The sequence below is a fragment of the Artemia sp. Qi Xiang Cuo genome, chromosome 2, assembly GCF_049724085.1.
Source record: "Artemia sp. Qi Xiang Cuo chromosome 2, ASM4972408v1, whole genome shotgun sequence".
Lineage (NCBI taxonomy): Eukaryota > Metazoa > Arthropoda > Branchiopoda > Anostraca > Artemiidae > Artemia > Artemia sp. Qi Xiang Cuo.
Window position 1 is genome coordinate 26,843,841 of NC_142795.1, and position 20,987 is coordinate 26,864,827.

Consider the following 20,987-nt stretch of genomic DNA (forward strand, 5'->3'; position numbering starts at 1 on the left):
CTTTCCATGTTGAACAAAGAGCATACGTCCAGTATGAATTAAGGTAGAACCAAGGCCATTGACTGACTGCTGCAATCTTTGACATTAATGATCTCTTTCCGAAAGTTTGAGGGTCACTCTGACTCTGATTCCAACGGTTCAACAATCTTTCCATGTCGAAAAAAGAGCATAGGGTCAGTATGAATTTAGGTAGAACCAAGGCCATTGACTGACTGCTGCTATCTTTGACTTTAATGATCTCTTTCCGAAAGTTAGAGGGTTACTCTGACTCTGATTCCAATGGTTCAACAATCTTTCCATGTTGAACAAAGAGCATAGGGTCAGTATAAATTAAGGTAAAACCAAGACCATTGACTGACTGCTGCTATCTTTGACTGTAATTATCTCTTTCCAAAAGTTAGGGGGCTACTCTGACTCTAATTAATCCCATTTAAACATTTGCCTCTCAATTATTTCGACTATCTGTCTTGGCTTTTCTCTTTCTACAATTGGCCATGTCTTGATGCAACCTACTGCAAAATACCTGATAACTTCAATTCAACTATCCACATGGAGCTAATCACATTCATTGTTCAAATCCTCCAAGATTTTCATTTTCCAACCTCCAATTGTACAACCACAGTAAAGCAATATGTTTGAATACCTGTAGAAGGAGAAATGGTGTACTATCGTGCTGTTCTTAAACTTAATCCTACTTCCCTTCTCCTAGAAAAGTTTCCAGGAATACCGGAATTGAATTTTATATAAATTATGGTGATCCCATATCCTTTGGGCCTTCATAGACACAAGAGGGTGGCATGTTGCGCACCAATCAGTTTTTGCAATCGAGTCAGCTGCCCCATAACTTTCTGCGATCATCCGTTCTATATTTCGTGGCCATTTAAAAATAACGGTAATAGGTCATGAGAAACAAATTGTTGTTTATATGAGTGTCGAATTTATATGGAATTATTAAGAAAATCATGTTCAGTTTGGCGTGACGATCAATGCGAATCATTACTAGGTATTGGCAGTAGCCTTGCGGGTTTTGCAGCTTGGCATACACTTTATGAATTAGGGGTAAATTTGTCAATGCGGTATAAAGAGACACAGTACAAAAATAGAAAACTCGCAAAAATTATTAGAGGAGGTGGTGAAGTGCCCTCCCCCCCCCCTGTGTACGTCCCAGATAGAGTTTAATTTAGCTTGTCAAAATTTATCATGTGTTAATTTTTTAAGTTGAAGGGAACAGTAAGACGCATGAGTTTCAAAGATCGCAATCGGAACCTTGAAATGAGAGAGGGAAGTGTTCTTCCACCTGAGGTGATTGCTGTGCGGAAGGGCTTAGATACAAACAAGTATGCAACGAAGAAAACAGTCGCCCAAGGTAAGACAATGTATATTTGCGTTGATTGATTATAAACATGACTTTCATCATTCTTTTTACAAGCTCCTTACAAATGGTATTACGTTTGGGGGGCTTTGGAGCTAAGAGTAAAGATGACAGACAAACAAAGAAAAGAGAGAGAAAGCGAGGAAGAGATAGAGAGAGCCGATTAGATAAGTTTTCCTTGTTGCTTGATAATGTTTTATCCGTGTTCGGAGTGAAATTCTTGTTCTGCTAGATAAAACGACAGAAATTGTTTTGCTTTGGCATCATCAGAATTGTTGCTTGGCATTAGAATTTTAAATTCCTGTTTGAACTCTCTTTCTCTCTCTCTCTCTCTTTCTCTCTTTTTCTCTCTCTCTCTCTCGCTCTCCCTCTCTCCGTCTTTCCGTCTTTCTCTATCTCTCTCAATAATCCATCTCCATTGACTTGAACCATTCATCTCTGAAAAAACAACAACAAGAAAACACAAAAAAAAACATGGAAAAACACAAAAAAAGGAAACATGTGTCTATGACCACCCTTTTCCGGAACAATTTGTCGTTATATTGTTAGACAGCAGCTTGAAATGTCTCTCTAAGGTTTTCAGACACGTTGAATTTTATTTTACAGTTTTTGAATCATATAAATTTTCTAAGTTTTTTTCCTAAAAAGTTTAACACTTTTTTTTTTAGCGATCCACAGATGTTCATATGCTAGTATCTTTTGCCGGATAAATTTAAAATTGTGGAAAACCCGATTCCTGTGGTGCATATGATACGATCCAAATTTTATTTTAGACTTTAAGTTTCTCAATGGTCTGTTTTTACTGGTACTTTATTACCACATACTGTGTGAGCAAGGGATCTCTTAAATGTAGGAGCTGAAGGGCCTGCCATCCCTCCTTGCATGTGCTGCCTACGTCCAAGTTTAGTTTTGAATAACGATGCTTCGAGAATTGTAGTTTAAATAAACTACGACTATTATTACCGACAAATCACTGTAGCACTAAGCCACCTATAGCCAACATAGCTACGTACGCTCCTCCTCCATCCCAATCCATCCAAAGCCTCCCTGTTTACATCCTCCCAAGAAGTTTCAATTTCCCTTAATTATTTCCTTATTCTTTCCTAATTTGGGGACGACCTACTTCTCGTTTGGCCCTAGATGCTTGGCCGAAAAGGATGGTATTTGACAATCTGTCATCCTTTATTTGCAGTATGTGTTTTATCCATCTCAACCATTCACTCATCATAGCCATAGAAAGTGGGATAGAACCACATTTTCCGTTCAGCTTACTGCTTGAAATGCGATCATTCAGACAGGTGCAAACAGTTCATAGACAATTTCTATGAACTGTTTCAATTTTTTCTAGAATTGTAATTTTAATAAACTACTACTATTATTACTGACAAATCACTGCAGCACTAAGCCACCTCTAGCCAATATAGCTACGTACGCTCCTCCTCCATCCCAATCCATCCAAAGCCTCCCTCTTTACATCCTCCCAAGAAGTTTCAATTTCCTTATTCTTTCCTTATTTGGGGACGACCTACTTCTCGTTTGGCCCTAGATGCTTGGTCGAAAAGGATGGTATTTGAAAATCTGTCATCCTTTATTTGCAGCATGTGTTTTACCCATCTCAACCATACACTCATTATAGCCCTAGAAAGTGGGATAGAACCACATTTTCCGTTCAGCTTGCTGCTTGAAATACGATCATTCAGACAGGTGCAAACAGTTCATAGACAATTTCTCTGAAAAGCATATAAAAAATCCTCCGTCTTCAAAACATCCCACGATTCAGAACCTTACTTTACCACTGTCATCAATTTAGCTTCCAATATTCTAATCTTTGTTCGCAGACTCATCTTCCTATTCTTCAGAATTTTTTTTTAACTTTGAAAAAAAACCTGGTTCTTCAGTATTCTACTTCTAATATCTTCAGTGCATCCACCGTCTTTACCAATAATACTACCATGGTAAGTGAAGTTGTTCTCTTGATCGATCTTTTTGTTATAAAACATCACCTCTTCACCTTCAAGATTCTATATTTAAAACAGCTTTCATTATTCCTGCACTAATCAGTGAAACTGTCTTTTATTTCACATTGGAACTGAAGTATTGCTTGGGATTTATCCACGAGAAATTTGCGCAAGGTGGAGAGATCATTCGACATATTTAAAGCGTTCATCAAAGTCAACGAGAACATAGTTGATCACAGGCAAGAACAGTAAAGCAGCCAGCTTGGTACCTTGGGGAGCACCATACGTTATTTCAGCCCATTCAGAGTTGATATTTCGGACAAAAAGTGCATAGACATACTGGTGACAGCTTCTGAGGAAATTGACTATTCAACAGCAGAGTCTGTTTTCTAGCCACCATTTGCCTCAGGTTTTGTGCAGCAGTACTATGGTGGATACAAATTGAACGCTTTACGGTAATCAGCGAGCAGAAGGTTTACTATGGTGTTTCCCCTGTCTAGCCTTTAAGTTATTAGGTGATACGGATGCACAAGATAATGAGTAGGGCTGCTTCATTTCAAACACCCATACTGGAAAGGGTCTAGGGAAGGGTTTATTTGCGTCTGGAATTCACGATATGTAAAAGATTTGGCGACCTTGGCGAGACTCGGAGTTATTTAGGTTGCACTGAGTTGTTCACATGATTTCGGGTCCTTCACTTTAGGTATAACCCGAACATATGCTTTCTCCCATGTTTGAGGGAAGAATTAATCTCTTAAAGCTTCACTTATTCCCAGTCTTAGTTATGTATTCTACTTATAATTAATTTTCAAACCTATTCTTGCACTCTGAACTTTCAAAACCTCCAATAATTCAGCCATTTTCCTCTAGGACGCTCAAATCATTAACATAATCTAAGTCTAGAAGAGCTTTACTTCCCTATTTTATTCTGCGCTCTCCCATTGCCTTTGTCGTGTTCCTAGGATAAAATCCATTAAAATGATCAATATAAATGGGTATAGAACGCAATCCTGCTCAACTCCTGGATCAATACGAAGCCAGCTACTAAAGTCATTTGCTACCTTAACCGCAGCAATGTCATTTTCGTACATAGCACTAATCACTTCAGTCTATTAATCTGGCATGTCGTACAAGAATAGGACCTTTGCTGAAGCTCTTCTATCACAAAAGTGAAACGCCTGCTGCAAATCAATAAAACTCAGGACTAAAGGGGTGTGATTACTCAAGAGGTTCTCAATTATTGATCTAAGACTGAAAATTCGGTCGACGCTACATCTCCCCTTCCTAAAACCACACTGTTCTTCTCTTAAAGCCTTATCTGCAACATCTCTAAGTATTTAATTGTTTACTTAGAGATAGTTTTACATATTTAATTAAAAGTATCATAATACTAAGTAATTTGCTTCCTAATAATACTAATAATTAGTAATTTGCCTCTATAATTACCTCCTTTCTCATAGAGGGATTAATAAAAGTTAATCCCCCCCCTTCTCAAAGATTAAACAAAAAACAACAAATTTTTTCTACTAAAAGTCAAGAGCAACATTAATACTCAAAATGAACAGAAATTATTCAGCATTTTATTGGCCTGACCTTTCCTCAATACCCATCTATCTCTTCACGCTAAAATTTTTTAAGAACTTTCAAAAAAAGTCCTGATTCTAATTACACGGCCCTTGTGTTTCGGGAATCGTTCTTAAAAAATTGTGACAGAAATGTCGAACTTCAGCGTAAAGGATGGAGTGTTCAAGAGGGGGCAGCCTTCCTCATATACGGAATAATTTCTGTTTGTTTTAAATTTTAATGTTACTTTTTGCTATCACTACAAAAAACTTGTTTTCTTTATTTAGTTCCGATTGTTTTTCAAATAATCTCAGGAAATCCATCCCTCTCCGCGGAAAATCCCTCCTCATGAAAAATTCCGCCATAGAAAGTTCCTCCCACGTAAATTCTTCCGTCGGGAAATTACCCCCGAACACTTCCATCCTCGCTGCGAATTCCCCCCCCCCGCCCAGATAATTTCTTGCGTACGATTCCGTCTGAAAAATAATCCTTAGTACACTTTCACTTGAAGGAAGGCTTTTTTTATTTGATTTCTGATCTTTTTCAAGGTTATAAGGAATTCCCCCGTGTGGAAAAATTTACCAGAAATCCCCTCAATGGGAAATTTTCCTGCAGAAAATTTCCCCGTGGAGAATTACTCCCGTTGATAATACCCCCATGGCTTAAAAATCCCCCAGGAAATTCCAACTCCGCTGAATTTTTTTCGGACAATTCCCCCAAAGTATCTCCAAATGTAAGATAGGGTCACCGACAAGAAAGTAAATTCGGATACGAATTCTGGCGAATTCTCCCCTTGTAAACTTTCCCCTGGACAGTTCACCCCCGGAAACTTCCATTCCAATGCATTCTCTCTGTAGAAAATCCATCCCCAGAAAATTTCTCCTCCCCTATAAAGGTTGGTACACTTCCCTATAACAAATACTATATGTCAACAATGAGCAAATTTCATAACTTGCACCCCTTCCGCCAGTGATTCTGAGGGTTCATATCATCTCCAAAGACAAAGGTATCATACCTTTCAACTACATTGAACAAAACGGCTTTCTCAAAATTTGGATCAGACGAATTTTGGGGAAAAAGGGCGTGGGAGGGGGGCTATTTGCCCTTCAATTTTTTTCAGTCACTTAAAAAGGCATTATGAATTTTAAATTCCGTCCGAATTAGCCCTCTTGTAGTATTCTAGGGTGATTGGTTCGATACTATCACCCATGGAAAAAAATAAATCTGTGATCTTTCTTCTGACAAAAATACAAAATTTCACATTTTTTCAGATAGGAGCTTGGAACCACTACACTGGGGTTCTCTGATACATTGAATCTGATGATGTGATTTTCATAAAGATTCTTTGACTTTTAGGGGGCGTTTCCTCCCTTTTTCAAAAATCTGACAAATTTTCTCAGGCTCGTAGCCTTTGATGGATAACACTAAACTTAATTAATAATATATATTTGGAATCAGTAATAAGCCCATTCTTTAATATATCTATAAATATAAAATTGCATATTAGAGTTTCGGTTACTATTGAGCCGGGCGCTCCTTACTTACAGTTCGTTATCACAAATTGTTTCACCCAAGGTTTTCTTTTGCTAACGTGTTATATGCGTTTCTTACGTTTTCCCACGTAAAGTGACCTTTTTAAAGCGTTTTTTTTTTTTTTACTGAGTTACTTTATTTCGCAGACTATGATAATCTAACTATTACTTACCGTGGAAAAGTTGTAGTCATTTGAGCTTGTTATTCTCTACCTTTCTTCTTTCCCCACTCTCTCTCTCTGTCCCTCTCTTCATGTCTCTGTTTATCATATACCTTTCTCTCTATAAACATCTTTTCACATCGTAACATCCTTCGTCATCCTTCTATGTGCTGTAATCACAAATTTTCTTTAAAAGGATTACTTGACGTTGCTCTTTTGACGGCAAACGCTTCCCAGCTGAAATATATTCTATCAACAGGAAAACAGCACGATTTCTACAATGCTATGGTGGCTTTGATCGCCACGTCCATTGTACTCCAGGTAATTCCTTTACAAGTTTTCCTTTTGTATGATACAGCTGAAACTGAGAATTTGATTCGTTAATTTGAGCGAATATCAACAACACGGAAATCCCAACTGTTTAGGTCGTGAACAAGCTTGTCTATGTCAGCTTTCATCAATGATACTTTACTGAAATTCAAATAAAAACTATATAATTCTAAGCATAAGTGACACTTAATAAAAAACAGTCGATCAAAAGCTTTTAATCTGCTAAACATGCAGTTTCAGTCACAGATGTGTAGTTGCTAGACCTGTATGCCAGGATATAACAGCTCCAAAAAGTTACTTCGAACATGGTAGGTATAGCCACGAAAGTCTGGCCAGCTTTGTCCAGAAATGAGACCAGAAAGTCTGGTCTCATTTGGCTAGCTTTGAAATTTTGCTAAAGTTACATTAGGAAACTCGAGATGACTTAGATTTACTGGGTGCAGATTGTATATGACAAAGATTAGCTATTATCCTATCTCTTTTAGAAGGATGTTTTCACAGTAAAACTTTAAAATAAACCTTTTAAAGTCTAGTTTTTAGAATTCTCCTTACAAAGGATTGAGGCATAGAGGTGAATTTAGAACGAATATCACAGAAGTTTCTTTAAGACATCATCCCAGCCCATCCACGGACGTCCTGTTTCTCGTTTAGCCCTAGACGGTTGGCCGAAAAGGACATTCTTTGGCAACATGTCCTCCTTCATTCGCAGAACGTGCCCTAGCCATGTCAACCTTTCTCTCATTATTGTCCTAAGAAGCAGGATTGAACCACACTTTTCATAGAGCCTACTGTTTGAAATACGGTCAGTCAGTCGGGTACCTAAAACAATCCGTAGGCAATTGCCTACGGAAATTTCTCTGGAAAACATCTAGCAAATTTGTCTCCGTCTTTCGGAGGGCCCATGCTTCACAACCACATTTGACCACTACCATCACAGTGGCTTCCAATATTCTAATCTTGCTTTGAACTTTTTTTCCTATTCTTTCAAACTTTTTTCAACTGTGAAAGAACATCCTGAGCCTTGGGTATTCTACTTTTAACATCTTCACTGCTCCCACCGTCTTTAATAATAATACTTTAAAGATAAGTGAAGATGTCCAATCGATCGGTGTTTTCGTTACCCAACGTCACCTTTTCATCTTCACTTATTCCTAGAGATAGCGACTTAGTCTTCTTAACATTAATTTTGAAACCTATTCTAGCACCCTGAACTCGCAAAATTTCTAAAGGCTCATTCATTTTGCCCACACCATAATCTAAGTCATCAGCATAATCTAAGTCCAGGGAATGTTTCTCTTCCGCATTTGATTCCATGTTCTCCCATTGCCTTTTCTGAAAGAACTAATCAGTTTAATTTGTTTGTCTGGTTTTCATACAAGGATAAGACCTTCGTTAAGGCTCTTCTATCAGCGGAATTCAACGCTTGCTCTTAGTTAATAAAACTGAGGACTTGATGAGTTGTTTGAGCACTCAAGCACTTCTCAATTATAAATCTATGAGTGAGAATTTGGCTGACACATCCTCTATCCTTCCTAAAACCGCACTCTTCTTCTCTCAAAACTTTGTCTACAGCATCTCTAAGTCTAAAAAGTATCATAATAGTAAGTAATTTGTTACATACAGAAATCAGGCTAATGCCTCTATTATTACCCCACTCACTCTTATCGCCTTTCTTATACAGGGGTTTAATCAGCGTTTTCCTAAAATCGCTAGGTATTTTTTCAAAAATCACCTTTCAAAAATAATATTCATAATTTTCAGTAACTTATTTCTAACCTAATTGCCACCATGTTTAAGAGACTCAATTACCATACTATCAGCACCTGGGGCCTTATTATTTTTTAATCCTTTTAGTAGCGTCACTAATTCTTCCTCAAAAATAAATTTTCCTTCACATCCAAGGTGTCGGAAGCTTTTTCATTTTCCTCTATATCTTTTCCTGTAACTCTATCCCGGTTTAGCACCTTTTCAAAATGTTTTGCCCTTCTCTCTTTGACTCTTTCCTTGTAACTAGTGTGGTCCCGTTCCTACCTTTAACTGTGACAAGTCCAGATTGACTACTCCCTCTCAACTTATTGACATACCAGTACAGTATTTTACTGTCATGCCGTTTAGCTGGATCTTCAAGATCCTCGGCAATTTTATCCATGGCTGCCACTTCACACCTCCATAGCTCACAATTTAATGCTTTCTCCATTTTATTTACATTTACTCTTGTTTTAATATGATATATCACTCAGATAATTCTTGACAGACCCCTTCTCCTCTCTATTAAACATAAAGTATTTTCACTAATATTATTAGCTGCATTCCTTACTTTCTTCCCTAAGACACCATCAGCAACTTCACAAATTATTTTCCTAAAACTATTCCATCCATCGTCTACATTGTCAAATTAAAATCTCTAGTTTATTTTTTAACTGTTCCTGGAAAGTTTCTTTGAAATTTTCATCCTGGAGTCTACCAACGTCATGGCTTCCTGGAAGGTAGTTACCCGTCCGATACCATAGCTTTAAATTAACCCTAGACACTACTAATTGATGATTTAGTGTATAGAGTAATCTAAAATCTTTGGCACGAATGTGAAAGTCTACCCTTGTAGACTTCAACGCCCGTGAAATGCCAATATTTAATCTTAGAAACACAGTTCTGTGACCTTGAACTGTAACCTGTTTTAGCCAATCACTGATTTTTATGCTTGACCAGTAGCTGCTTACGGGCGTCTTAGGTGTCTCACGGCGTCTATGGTACAGGCATGAAAGTCTACCTGGGCATGAATAAGAATGCTGCTCAAGAAGAACTAAGGTATACACGAATAAGTTATCTTCAAATTATAGAAAAAACAGTAATGGGGAGGGGGCTTACTACTTCGCTTCATAGATAGGACCTGTCTATTTAGATTAAGTATTGGAAGCGGGTGCTGAGGGGATGATAGGTTGTCCCTTGTTTCTAAAATGATATACATGGACAGAAATCGGTAATTTTTGATATTACGTAAATAATTGACCTGGAAACAGGAATTTCCAGTAAACAGCGGTTAGTGGAGGTGGCAACTTCCCTCTTATCTATGAAAATCTCATCTCTTGTTTAAAACATACAAAAAAATTAGCTATTATTTTGAAAAACAAAAGTTACTCCTATTATACAAAAGTTATAAAGTTAGCGTAAAGAGGGGAAGATTGAGATGGGTGATACCCCAATTAAATGAAGGGTTGCCTAGGATATGATTAAAAATAAATTGGATAAAATTAACCGAATAAGTTATTTTTTCAAATGAAAGCAAAGAACGACATTAAAAGTTAAAACAACTAAAGGTATGTGACATGTGAGGGAAGAGGCCTCTCACACCCTAACCCTATACCCTTTTCACTAAGGTTTGGCTTTTTATTTTCAAAATTCAATTAGCTATCGGCCAAGCCGTTTCTTTTCGAGTACAAATGATTTAGTAGCTACTTCTTCTGTTGACCCAAAACACCACTTGACACAATTTATTATTGGCCATTGTCGTCTTAATAGTTTCCTGCATAGAATTGGTAAAGTTCCTTCTAGCTTGTGTCATAAAAAATTAAACAAGAAAAACGGGTTTTAATTTCTATAAAGCAGTGAATACAAAACACTTAATTAAACAAAAATACTCCGAATATTTAATTAATATTTTGTTTAATTAAGTGTTTTGTATTCACAGCTTTATAGAAATTAAAACCCGTTTTTCTTGTTTAATTTTTTGTAAATGGAAAAGCAGTGTGGTCTAAGAAATTATTTAGCTTGTGTCATTGTTGCCAAATTCCTGAAACTTGCAGTTGCAGCAGTCTTTTATTTGAATGTCCTTTATATTATACCACGAGAATGTCTTTGTCTTTGTGTTTATCCCAACTAAGTCTTATTTATTCGTTTACTCTGAATTTAGTAGTAAATAGTAAGTACGTTAGAAATATCGTTATTGTTTTTTTTTTAAAGAACTAGGAGATTAGAAATTTTGTAGTTGGTGATCATTGGTTTTTGATCATTTTTCTTCATTTGAGATTTTAAGATTAGATTATTATTTTTTTCTTCATTTGAGACTTTATGATTAGATTAGTGTTTTCTTGTATATTTTTTTTTTGATGTTTTTTAGTTTTAGTTTAGTATGTAGAGTGAAATACCTTGTTTGGTTTACTCACGAATAAATACTTAATTACTTACTTATCACAACGCTTCGAATTAATTGGGAAAGTTTAGTGGCTTTGAAAGCATAAAAATGCCGGTTATAACATTTTGAAAGGCAAATAGGTAATAACAAACTTTAAACGACAGGCTGGTTTTAATTTTTTACAGTTTCTGATCCTTTAATCATATGCCTTTTAAAATTTAGCACAAAGATCTAAGTTTGAGGGGACCGACAGCCCCTTCAAATACAAAGCCATATCTGCTCGTTTCATGCTTCAATATTGCTCTTTCCCTCATTCGAAATATTTTTTTAAATAATTGGTAATTCAGAACGTTAGCTTTCTCGGGTGCATAACAACTGCGTAAAAGGTGCGTGCAAGTGACGAATACTTCACGAACACAAGTTGTTGGTCATGCCGAAGAAGGAAAACGGTTGCAATTGATTGAAATACTATTATTACTCCTAGTAAAAACTCATTGAACCACCAAGCCGCCGACGGGAAATAGAGCTGCGCACGTTTCTTCTCCACATTTTTCCTTCTCAAAATTTTCTTCGAGTTGTTTTTATGACCTCTTTTTTGCCTATTCAGGAACAACCTGCATTTATTTAGCCCTAAATCGACAACCAAAAAGCGCAATCTTGGACAATCTATCAACTTTCATTCGTAATTTCTACCCTAGATATCTTAGTTTTTCTTTCATTATAGCCCTAGAAAGACAGACTGAAACAGAGTAGCCGTGCAGCTATAAGCTGCTAATGTTTTTGTTACTTCGTAATTGAAAATACTATTTTACATAGTTTATGAGGTGACTCACTTTGGTTTTTACCAATTTTACCCTTTTTTTTACCAATTTGGAGGATTAAGGCATTAAACTTTTTTAGAAACTATAGCGTGATGGTAAACAAGGATTTCCTTTTTGGATTCCTCTTCTATTATTAGAATTTTCTTGTTTTCAGTTGCTACTTCCTCTTTTCGTATGCCGCTATATTACTTTTGTCAGATTTTTGCCTTTTTTAGATTTTTGGCGAGAAGAAAATAATTGATCAGCACAATTATCAGCACATTTTGATCAGCACAAGATCAGGTAAAAAAAAAGGATAAGCTTATAGCGTATATTATCGCTATTTGTATTTATCAATAAGATAAAATTGTCAAAGCTCTAATTTTAAAGTCAAAGTTTTGATCTGAGTGGAAATAATACGGCTGAGTCATTTTAAGTTGGCTTTCCATTTTGAAGTTGACTTTCCATTGGCTGAAGCTTTCCACGTCTATGCGTATAATAATAATGCTAAATTAGCATGGTTTCGGCCACGCACAAAAATGTAGATATAAATGTAACACTAAAACAGGCAGCAAAACAAACGGAATGAAGAGCGCCAAATTCGAATTGGTTGATGAAAAATCAGTGCATTGGAAGGATGCACTGAAAGTGCATCTTATGAAGTTACCAAATACTGCAGGCGGCATGGAAATACTAGACACTGTGAATTAGACAAATTTTAACTCTGGTATACTTACAAAGACAAACTAAACAATTCTTTTGCTATTTCTTGTAATTAATCTTAGGTAGGGCTCAGGGACGAGAACTCACGAAAATATAAGGGGTAGACTCTGCTTTATTCATTGTTTAATGAAGATGCAAACAAATGCGCTTATAAATATCAATATTAGCAAATTGCTTTTTTTTCAATAAAAATACTGAAAGTTAAGTTTGCCGGGGATCAGTGGTGTGACTCTGCAAGCTTGTCCGCAGCGAATCTGGGAAGCTTACGGTTAAACAAATTCCTACCAAACACCTGAATTCCAGATGTCAGGTTAGCCGGAAAACGCCTTGTCGTGCTACAATCACAGTTAGTGATCAATAACTTGTGAATAATAGCTTTATGCTTGATGAATTTTATATATTCACAATCACCCTCATAATTGTATTCATCTGATATATGTCATTGATAATATTCAGACCCCATTGTTGGCATTTCAGTTTTCATTGACAGGTTTCCTTCTTTCATTGCAGTTCAACACCATTAATTGGGTTATCTTATACGAATCTTAAGGAATGAGGTTCCGTTAGCTACCCAAAACAATCACGCTACTCTTGGGAATTAAATAATTACAAGGCAGTAACTTACGTAATTACTAATCCTATACTGTTGGCAACTCATCACCGTATCCAGCTCCCTGAGGCTGTGAAAAATTCACATGGTTCTTTCCCACGCTCTTAAGGGCTTCGTTCCATACTCCTTCTCACGAAGTCCCAACTCCTTTCGAATTTTTCTTCCAGTATTCATCCTTATTTATTTCTTACTTAATATTTGTTTTCTTAACATTAATTCCAGACCCTCAAAACATCAATAAATCCATCCACCTCGCTATTACTTTTATCAGGGATATCGAAATCATCTGTGTAATCTCAGCCTGAGATTCCACAGATGATTTGGGCATCCCCGATAAAACGATCGATCACAATCAGCTCTTCACCATCACTTATTCCTAGTCTTAGCTACTTAGTCTTCTAAACTTTAGTTTTCGAACCTATTCTTGCACCCTGAACTCACAAAACCTCCTAAAGTTCATTTATATTGCTAACATTTTCATCTAGGATGCTTTAATGCCCAGTCTAATCGAAGTCCGGGAAACTTTTTCTTCCCCGTTAGATTCCGTATTCCCCCATTGCCTTTCCTGTGCTCTTTAGAACAAAATCCATCAAAATGATTCATATAAATGGGATAGAACATAACCATGCTTAATTCCTGGTTTAATATGAAACCAGTTACTAACCTCATTTCCTACCTTAACCCCGCAATGTTATTCTTGTATGTGGCGCTGCTCACTTTGATACATTTATCTGGTATACCATACAAGGATAGGACCTTCGCTAAGGCTCTTCTATCAGCTGGATAAAACGCTTGCTCATAATCTACAAAACTGAAGACTAAAGGCGTTTGATGAATCAGGTGCTTCTCAATTATTAATCTAAGAATGACAGTTTGGTCGACGCATCCTCTTCCATTCCTAAAATGAAGCTGTTCTTCTCGTAAAACTTTATCTACGGCTTCTCTAAGTCTAAAAAGTATCATCATACCAAGTTATTTGCTTCGTAAAGAAACCAGATAAGTCTGCACACCAAGTTTAGAATATTGGAAGCTATAGTTAGTGATAACATTGGTCAAATATGATTCCGAAGTGTGGACCTACCCAAATTCGGAGGAGGATTTGCGAGATGTTCTAGAAAAATTGCCTACGGGTTGTTTGGGGTACCCGAATGACTAACCGTATCTTAAATAATAAGCTATACGAAAAATGTGGGCCAATCCCGGTTTCTAGAGCTATAATGAGAGAAAGGGTGAGACAGCTAGAACATGTTTTATGGATTTAGGATGATAGATTGCCCAGGATCGTCCTTGTCGCGCAGCCATTTAGAGCCATACGAAAAGCAGGTTGCTCCCGAATGGGGTGGGAGGACAGATTTAAAGTGGGTGTCGTAAGGAAAGATTTAAGTGAAATGGGAACAACTTGGGAGGGTGTAAAGAGGGATGCTTTTAAAATATTAGGATTGAGAAGGAGCGTGGCTATCTGTGTTGGTCTCAGGCGACTTGGTGTTGCAGTTAGTTGTTAGTAGTAGTAGTAATGTCGTAAAGTCCCATATTCTAATACTCACGTTATTTGAATCATTGAAAACTTTTGAGTGTCGGGAAATGCAATCATTCCCTCCAGTTCAAGGTAAGAAATCATTACTCATCTAAAAATATATATTTAGCACTCAAGCCAGGAGATAGCAAGAAGTTCTTAGAACATCCGACTAAACAGACGCTTTGGACAAGCCTGGAATAGATTTCAATACTGGGAAATGCACTCGTATCAAACAGAGTTGACGTCTTACGCTAGGAATCCATGCTTTAAACTCCATATATATTCTTGTCTGAAAATATTATACAAAAGTGGGGAGGCAACCTGTAATCAAATAACATAGCACAGAGAAATTAAACAGCCTTAGAGTAAATTAACGGAAATGAAAGTGGAACAGAGGAAATTAAACAGAACCAACAAATAAAATTAGAAGTATCAATAATTAGAAACCCATTAGAATATTTTGTCGTTAACCGGGCTACAATTACCTCAAATGTCATCACTCCTTAAGGACTCAATGCGATGCTATTTAAAGTCATAATTCTGTCGAGGTTAACTATTTAAAGGTTCAAATTAATGTTACTATGTAGCCACGCAGGAAGAATTATTCTTTTGGTTTTAAGGCTGGAATAAAAGATTTAGTAATTTGATACTTTTTAGACTGAGAGATGCTGTAGATCAAAGTTTTAAGAGAAGAACAGTGTGGTTTTAGAAAAGCTAGAGGATGTGTCGACCAAATTTTCATTCTTAGGTTAATAATTGAGAAGTGCCTGTGTTGTCAAACACCTTTGGTCCTCAGTTTTATAGATTATGAGCAAGCGTTCGATTCTGTTGATAGAAGAGTTTTAGTAAAGGTTTTAGCCTTGAATGGTATACCAGAAAATTACATTAAAGTGATTAGTGTTATGTACGACAATAACACTGCTGTGGTTAAGGTAGAAAATGAGGTTAGCAGCTGGTTTTGTATTAGATTAGGAGTTAAGCAGGGTTGTGTTCTATCCCACTTTACATGGATTATTTTGAATGACTTTGTCTTAAGGAGCACAAGAAAGGCAATGGGAGACCACGGAGTCAAATGGGGAGGAAAAAGTCTCCTGGACTTAGATTTTGCTGATGATTTAAGCATCCTAGATGAAAGTGTGAGCAAAATGAATGAACTTTTAGAGGTTTTGCAAGTTCAGGGTACTAGAATAGGTCTGAAAATTAATGTTAAGAAGACTAAATCACTAAGGCTAGGAATAAGTGAAGAGAAAAAGGTTACGCTGGGTAACGAAAAAATTGATCAGGTGGGCAGCTTTACTTACCTTACCAGCATTATTAGTAAAGATGATGGGAGCAATGAAGATGCTAAAAGTAGAATAGCCAAGGCTCAGGGTGTTTTTTCACAGTTAAGAAAAGTTTAGAAGAATAAGAAGATAGGTCTGCAAACCAAGATTAGAATATTAGAAGCTACCGTGATGACAGTGGTCAAATATGGATCTAAAGCATGGGTGCTCCGAAAAGCGGATGAATATTTGCAAGAAGTTTTCCAGAAAAATTGCTTACGGATTGTTCTGGGTACCCGGCTGACTGACCGTATTTGAAACAATAAGCTGTACGAAAAATGTGGTTCAATACCGCTCTCTAGGGCTATAATGAAGGAAAGATTGGGGCTAGGGCACGTTGTGCGGATGAAGGATGACAGATTGCCGAATATTGTCCTTTTCGGCCAACCGTCTAGGGCTAAACGGAGAGCAGGCCGTCTGGGGTGGGAGGACGTCATAAAGGGAGATTTAAAGGAAATGGTAACTTCCTGGGAGGTTATAAAAAGGGAGGCTTTGAACAGATTGGGATGGAGGAAGAGGGTACGCAGCTCTGTTGACCTCAGGCGGCGAGTTGTTAGTAGTAGTAGTAGTAGTAATAAAAGGCTTGTGGTGGTGCACAGCCCCACAACTTCTCACAACACTGGACTGCTTAGATAATATCACATGAAGTTAGTCTATACAACCGACAAGAATTCTCCACAGCAAAAGATTGTAGTCCCAGCAGGAAGCTGCCAGACCAACATCCGTTCTTTGACAAGTTGGATCTAGACTTGAAAGTGGATCTAATCTGCTTGTTGTTAGGTCCTAATGCTGCCAAGTTGAGATAGTTACCTGGCTTTTAAACATCATGTGAATTTGATTATCTTTCTCATCTTGTCAATCAAAAGCTTCATGAAATAAATGATACTCCTAAAATTCTAGGAAAATTGTAATCTAGATGGAAGAACAAATGCGATTTTAGTCTCTAAATAATCTACCATTTTATTTGATATTCACAATAGTTTTTATGTTTAACATACTTATCGACGACCTTGAATACTTGTTTTCAATAGCAGAAAAATATTTCGGATATTAGTCACGAGTTAAAAATGATTGAAGCGCTATAATATATTAAAGGATAGTACTTTGTAGAGAGATGACAATGTTAAATCTTCTCATTTAAAAAATCTTAAGCCCTCTAGGGGAAATTATATCCAATTTTATAATTGCTATTTTAAAAATTGTCAGTAACTAGTTTTATTTTTAACCTCTACAGAGTTGCTTTGCGAGTTAAATTGTTTTTTAATTAATTAATTTGTTTGAACGACAGCCAAGGCCATATTCAGGATTTTGGTATGGTTAGTGGTGCAAAAACTTTACAAAACAGATCAAACAATTTTTTTATATGCATTTTGTTACTTTTTTGCAAGTCGGACAAAAAGTTCAGGATAGGGGTACAAACTGGATGCCCCCCTCTGGATATGACCCTGACGACAACACCTCGAACAGTAAAATTATCGAAAATTTTGATTGAAACAAATGTGTAATGAACGACAAAAATATTGCAGGACTAGAGGGAGCTAGGATATCAAACGCCTGAAAAAGAAGAAAAAGAAAGACACGCATTTTGCGAGATATCTGAGGAAAGACAATCTTCTGATATAATAAGCATTAAGCTAATCATTAATGATCAAGTACTAAGTTAATAAGGGTCCAACTAAAATTAAAAAAGGCTAAAAAAGAGATAGGAAAACAAAATGATAAGCAAAAAGAGGCTTAACGTGAATAATCATATGCGTTTATTTTAGTATGGTAAAAACCTTGTCTTTAAGTCTTTTACCACCTTTGCAAGTATTAGTTTCTCATGATGAATTATTGTCAATCCTTGATTTAAAAGTCATAAATTCACACTGGCTGTAAATCATACCAGGCAAAGGTGAAACTAAAATTTTAATTTTAAACAATTCAAATTTATTTTGTATTTTAATTTTGAAGGTTGTATCTTTCCAGGTTCTCGTAGGAATCTTGATGTTGTCTCTGAATTTCCTTCGCGATTGTCGAACAGATGATGCTGAATACAAAAGATCTTCAAATTGGCTCAGTACCGCCAATTTGGCTCTGGTATTTTGTGTTGTCATCATAAACTTGTTTATATCAGCGTTTGATCCCACCTCTATTGGATCAATTACAACCATTATATCTGATCCTTAACAACTAAAAATGGCAAATATGTGAGTTCATGTTCAATTCTTAAAAGGATATCGCATTTTTAGAAAATATAATGATAAACTTAATTCAAGGTCACTTGTAATATGTTTATAATTCAAAACCAAAGCCAGCGCATTTTATCAATTTCAACCCACCCATCTCGTTCTTGTCAAGAGCAGGCTGTGTCTGTAAAAATACCAGTTAGACATAACAAAATGGTGTAAAATACAGTTTGCCAAGGCCGTATCCAGGGAGAAAAGGGGGAGGGGGTAACGGTTTTGACCCTCCCCCTCAAAATTTTATCCAGCTCGTAAAAGCGTACAAAATTACATAAAAACAAATTGTTAGTCGTTTTTTTAATCCCCCCCACCAACCCGAAAAAATTACCGCCAACAAAAATCCTGGATATGCCCTGTAGTTTATGAAATAACTAATAATAGTCAGAAATCACAAGGGGTAACACCCCTGTAACAGTTGCATAAAAACAAATTCTAATACATTTTTTATTGTAATCTCCCCAAAACTCGAAAAAATAACCCCCAACAAAAATCCTGGATATGCCCATGCAGTTTGTGATTGTGCTAGACACTTATCCAATTATCCTGATTTCGAATGATGAGGCTTAAATCTTAATTTGAATTTATATAACTTAACACCTTTTATATAACTTGCATTCGATCTGCTGCCGTCAATAGTGTCAGTCCTATTTGGTTATTTGGTTTTTACACAAAAAAAATAATCCGGAAAGAAGGCAATAATGAGAAGGCCTGTTTTATTAAGGAATGATGTTAACTTTTGTTTCAAAAATGAAAAGTTGCTTGTTCTAAAAAGGAAAAAGCAACGTTTTTATTAAGATGACCTGTTTTTATTAAGGAAGCCTCATTCCAGTTCATTTCCCACTTTCTACATTATATTGGGGGATAACATTAACTTTAGTTAACTAAAAAGGAACAAGAAAACTTTTCATGTTTGAAACAAAATTTAACATCATTCTTGTCATAATTCTCTGTTTAAAAAAAGTGAGGAATGAACTTGAATGATGTTTCCTTAATCTTTGAGTGTGTTATAGGGGTGACACCCCTTGTGATTTCTGACTATTATTAGTTATTTAGCTTCTACTCAAGTAATATTTACCCTATAGTGACGCCAGTCAACTCACGTAAATCCTCTTCACCAACTTCATTTACATATGGCTCTGTGACATTAATCAATTTGCTTTCAAAAATGAAGGTGACAAGAGGGGCTACAAGTAGCTACACGTGTCAGAGGTAATTGTCATGATTTGACAAACGACAAATCATGACAATTACCTCTAACACCTGTAGCTACTTGTAGCCCCTCTTGTCACCTTCATTTTTGAAAGCAAATTGATTAATGTCACAGAACCATATGTAAATGAAGTTGGTGAAGAGGATTTACGTGATCACTATTCGACAATCACAAATGACCGATTAAAAATACTTTTTAATCTTCTTCTCTGATACAATTTGGCATCTAGGACCGGGAAGCATTAGCTGGTATCAAATATATAGAATTTATCTCCTTATCCCTCTTTTTATTTCTCTCTCTCTCCTTTTCCATCTCTATCTGTCACATTCTCTCCCTTCCTATCTGTTTCTTTCTCTCTCTACCTACCCCTCCTTCTCCTTTTCTCTCTTGGTCTCTTACTTTTTCAGTTTCCACTAGCTTTTGAAGACATGAATATGAAAATACACCGAAGTTCTCACTACAATATCTACGTTGTTTGGCCTAATATTGTTCCTGAGAAAAAACATAACAAAATATATTATTTGTCGCCTAAACAATTCAAAATAAAATTATATTTAAAAAGGCTTTTCATATACACTGGCAGTTATATCATAACGAAGATTAAACTTTCATTCTTAAGCCCTTGGCTAAGGAAAGCCCAATAAACAAGAAAAAAAAAATCAGCCCACCCAAAAACGGGACCCAAAAATTTTCTTGACAGCGCTATTATTTCTTCTGTGCAAAATTCTGAGATAGCAATAGAATGTTTGATTGTAAATTAGTCAAACTAAGCATTGCTAGAGGAGAAAAGACACGAAACTAAGCTGTGCCTCTGAGTTATAGATGTGATACTTAAACACAATTTGTTTTCAGCTTGCACTTTTTATGGGAAAATTTTTGGGCAAAAACGAAAAAAAATATTCCGTTATCACTTGTATGATGCTTTCTGACATGGCACAGTTGCGCACGATTCATTTAATTTTTTGCACAAGTCGCTCATGAATTGTGTTAAATGTTCAGACAATATAAACAATGAAGAAAACTAAGTAGAAATTCAAAAAGCTGATTTTTAAGAAATCCAAAAAGGAAAATTTTTTGCATAATGGATAACCAAAGCTAAATTTGTGCTATCATTACGGTGTTTTGGAGCGTTTTGACAATTTTTTTTATTTCTAGCTTATTTCTAAAAAATGTTCTAAATTTGACCAAATACATGTAGGCTTAATATTGCTGCAGAGCTCGCAAAGTCCGTCCTATTTGGAAATAGGACCTGAAAATGGGAAGCCTGGAACTGATCCTATTTGTCCAGTATAGGGAGGGAGTATAGAAGATAGAAATTTGACTCCTTTGGCGTTACTGCAGTGGATGTACTACCTTGGTCGCGTTCATTAATGTTGATTTCTAAAATAACAAAAGGACTGGATTTGTGAGTCGATGATCAGTTTTGCCATCATTAGCTATTGTTTTAGTTTCAGTCATCAAGTTTTCCACTTTTCAAGTCTTGAAAGTATCTAATGTGTAGCTTCTTCAACCCTAGTTTTTTTTTTACTTTTAGCT

The 20,987-nt window shown here is 36.3% G+C and overlaps 1 protein-coding gene across 4 annotated transcripts in view; it reads left to right on the forward strand.

Annotated features, from left to right (window-relative positions):
* NijC (Ninjurin C) overlaps positions 1 to 20,987 on the forward strand; it is a 39,186-nt gene that overhangs the window by 15,008 nt on the left and 3,191 nt on the right. For 2 of the 4 annotated variants that reach the window (XM_089100016.1, XM_089100021.1), the window contains exons 2-3: positions 1,219 to 1,366; positions 6,783 to 6,907. In XM_089100016.1, coding sequence (XP_088956142.1) covers positions 1,240 to 1,366; positions 6,783 to 6,907 — 252 coding nt within the window. In that variant the 5' untranslated portion in view covers positions 1,219 to 1,239. Of the gene's footprint in view, positions 1 to 1,218; positions 1,367 to 6,782; positions 6,908 to 17,984; positions 18,206 to 20,987 lie in introns of all 4 variants that reach the window. The other 2 variants (XM_089100024.1, XM_089100028.1) reach the window with 2 other exon arrangements.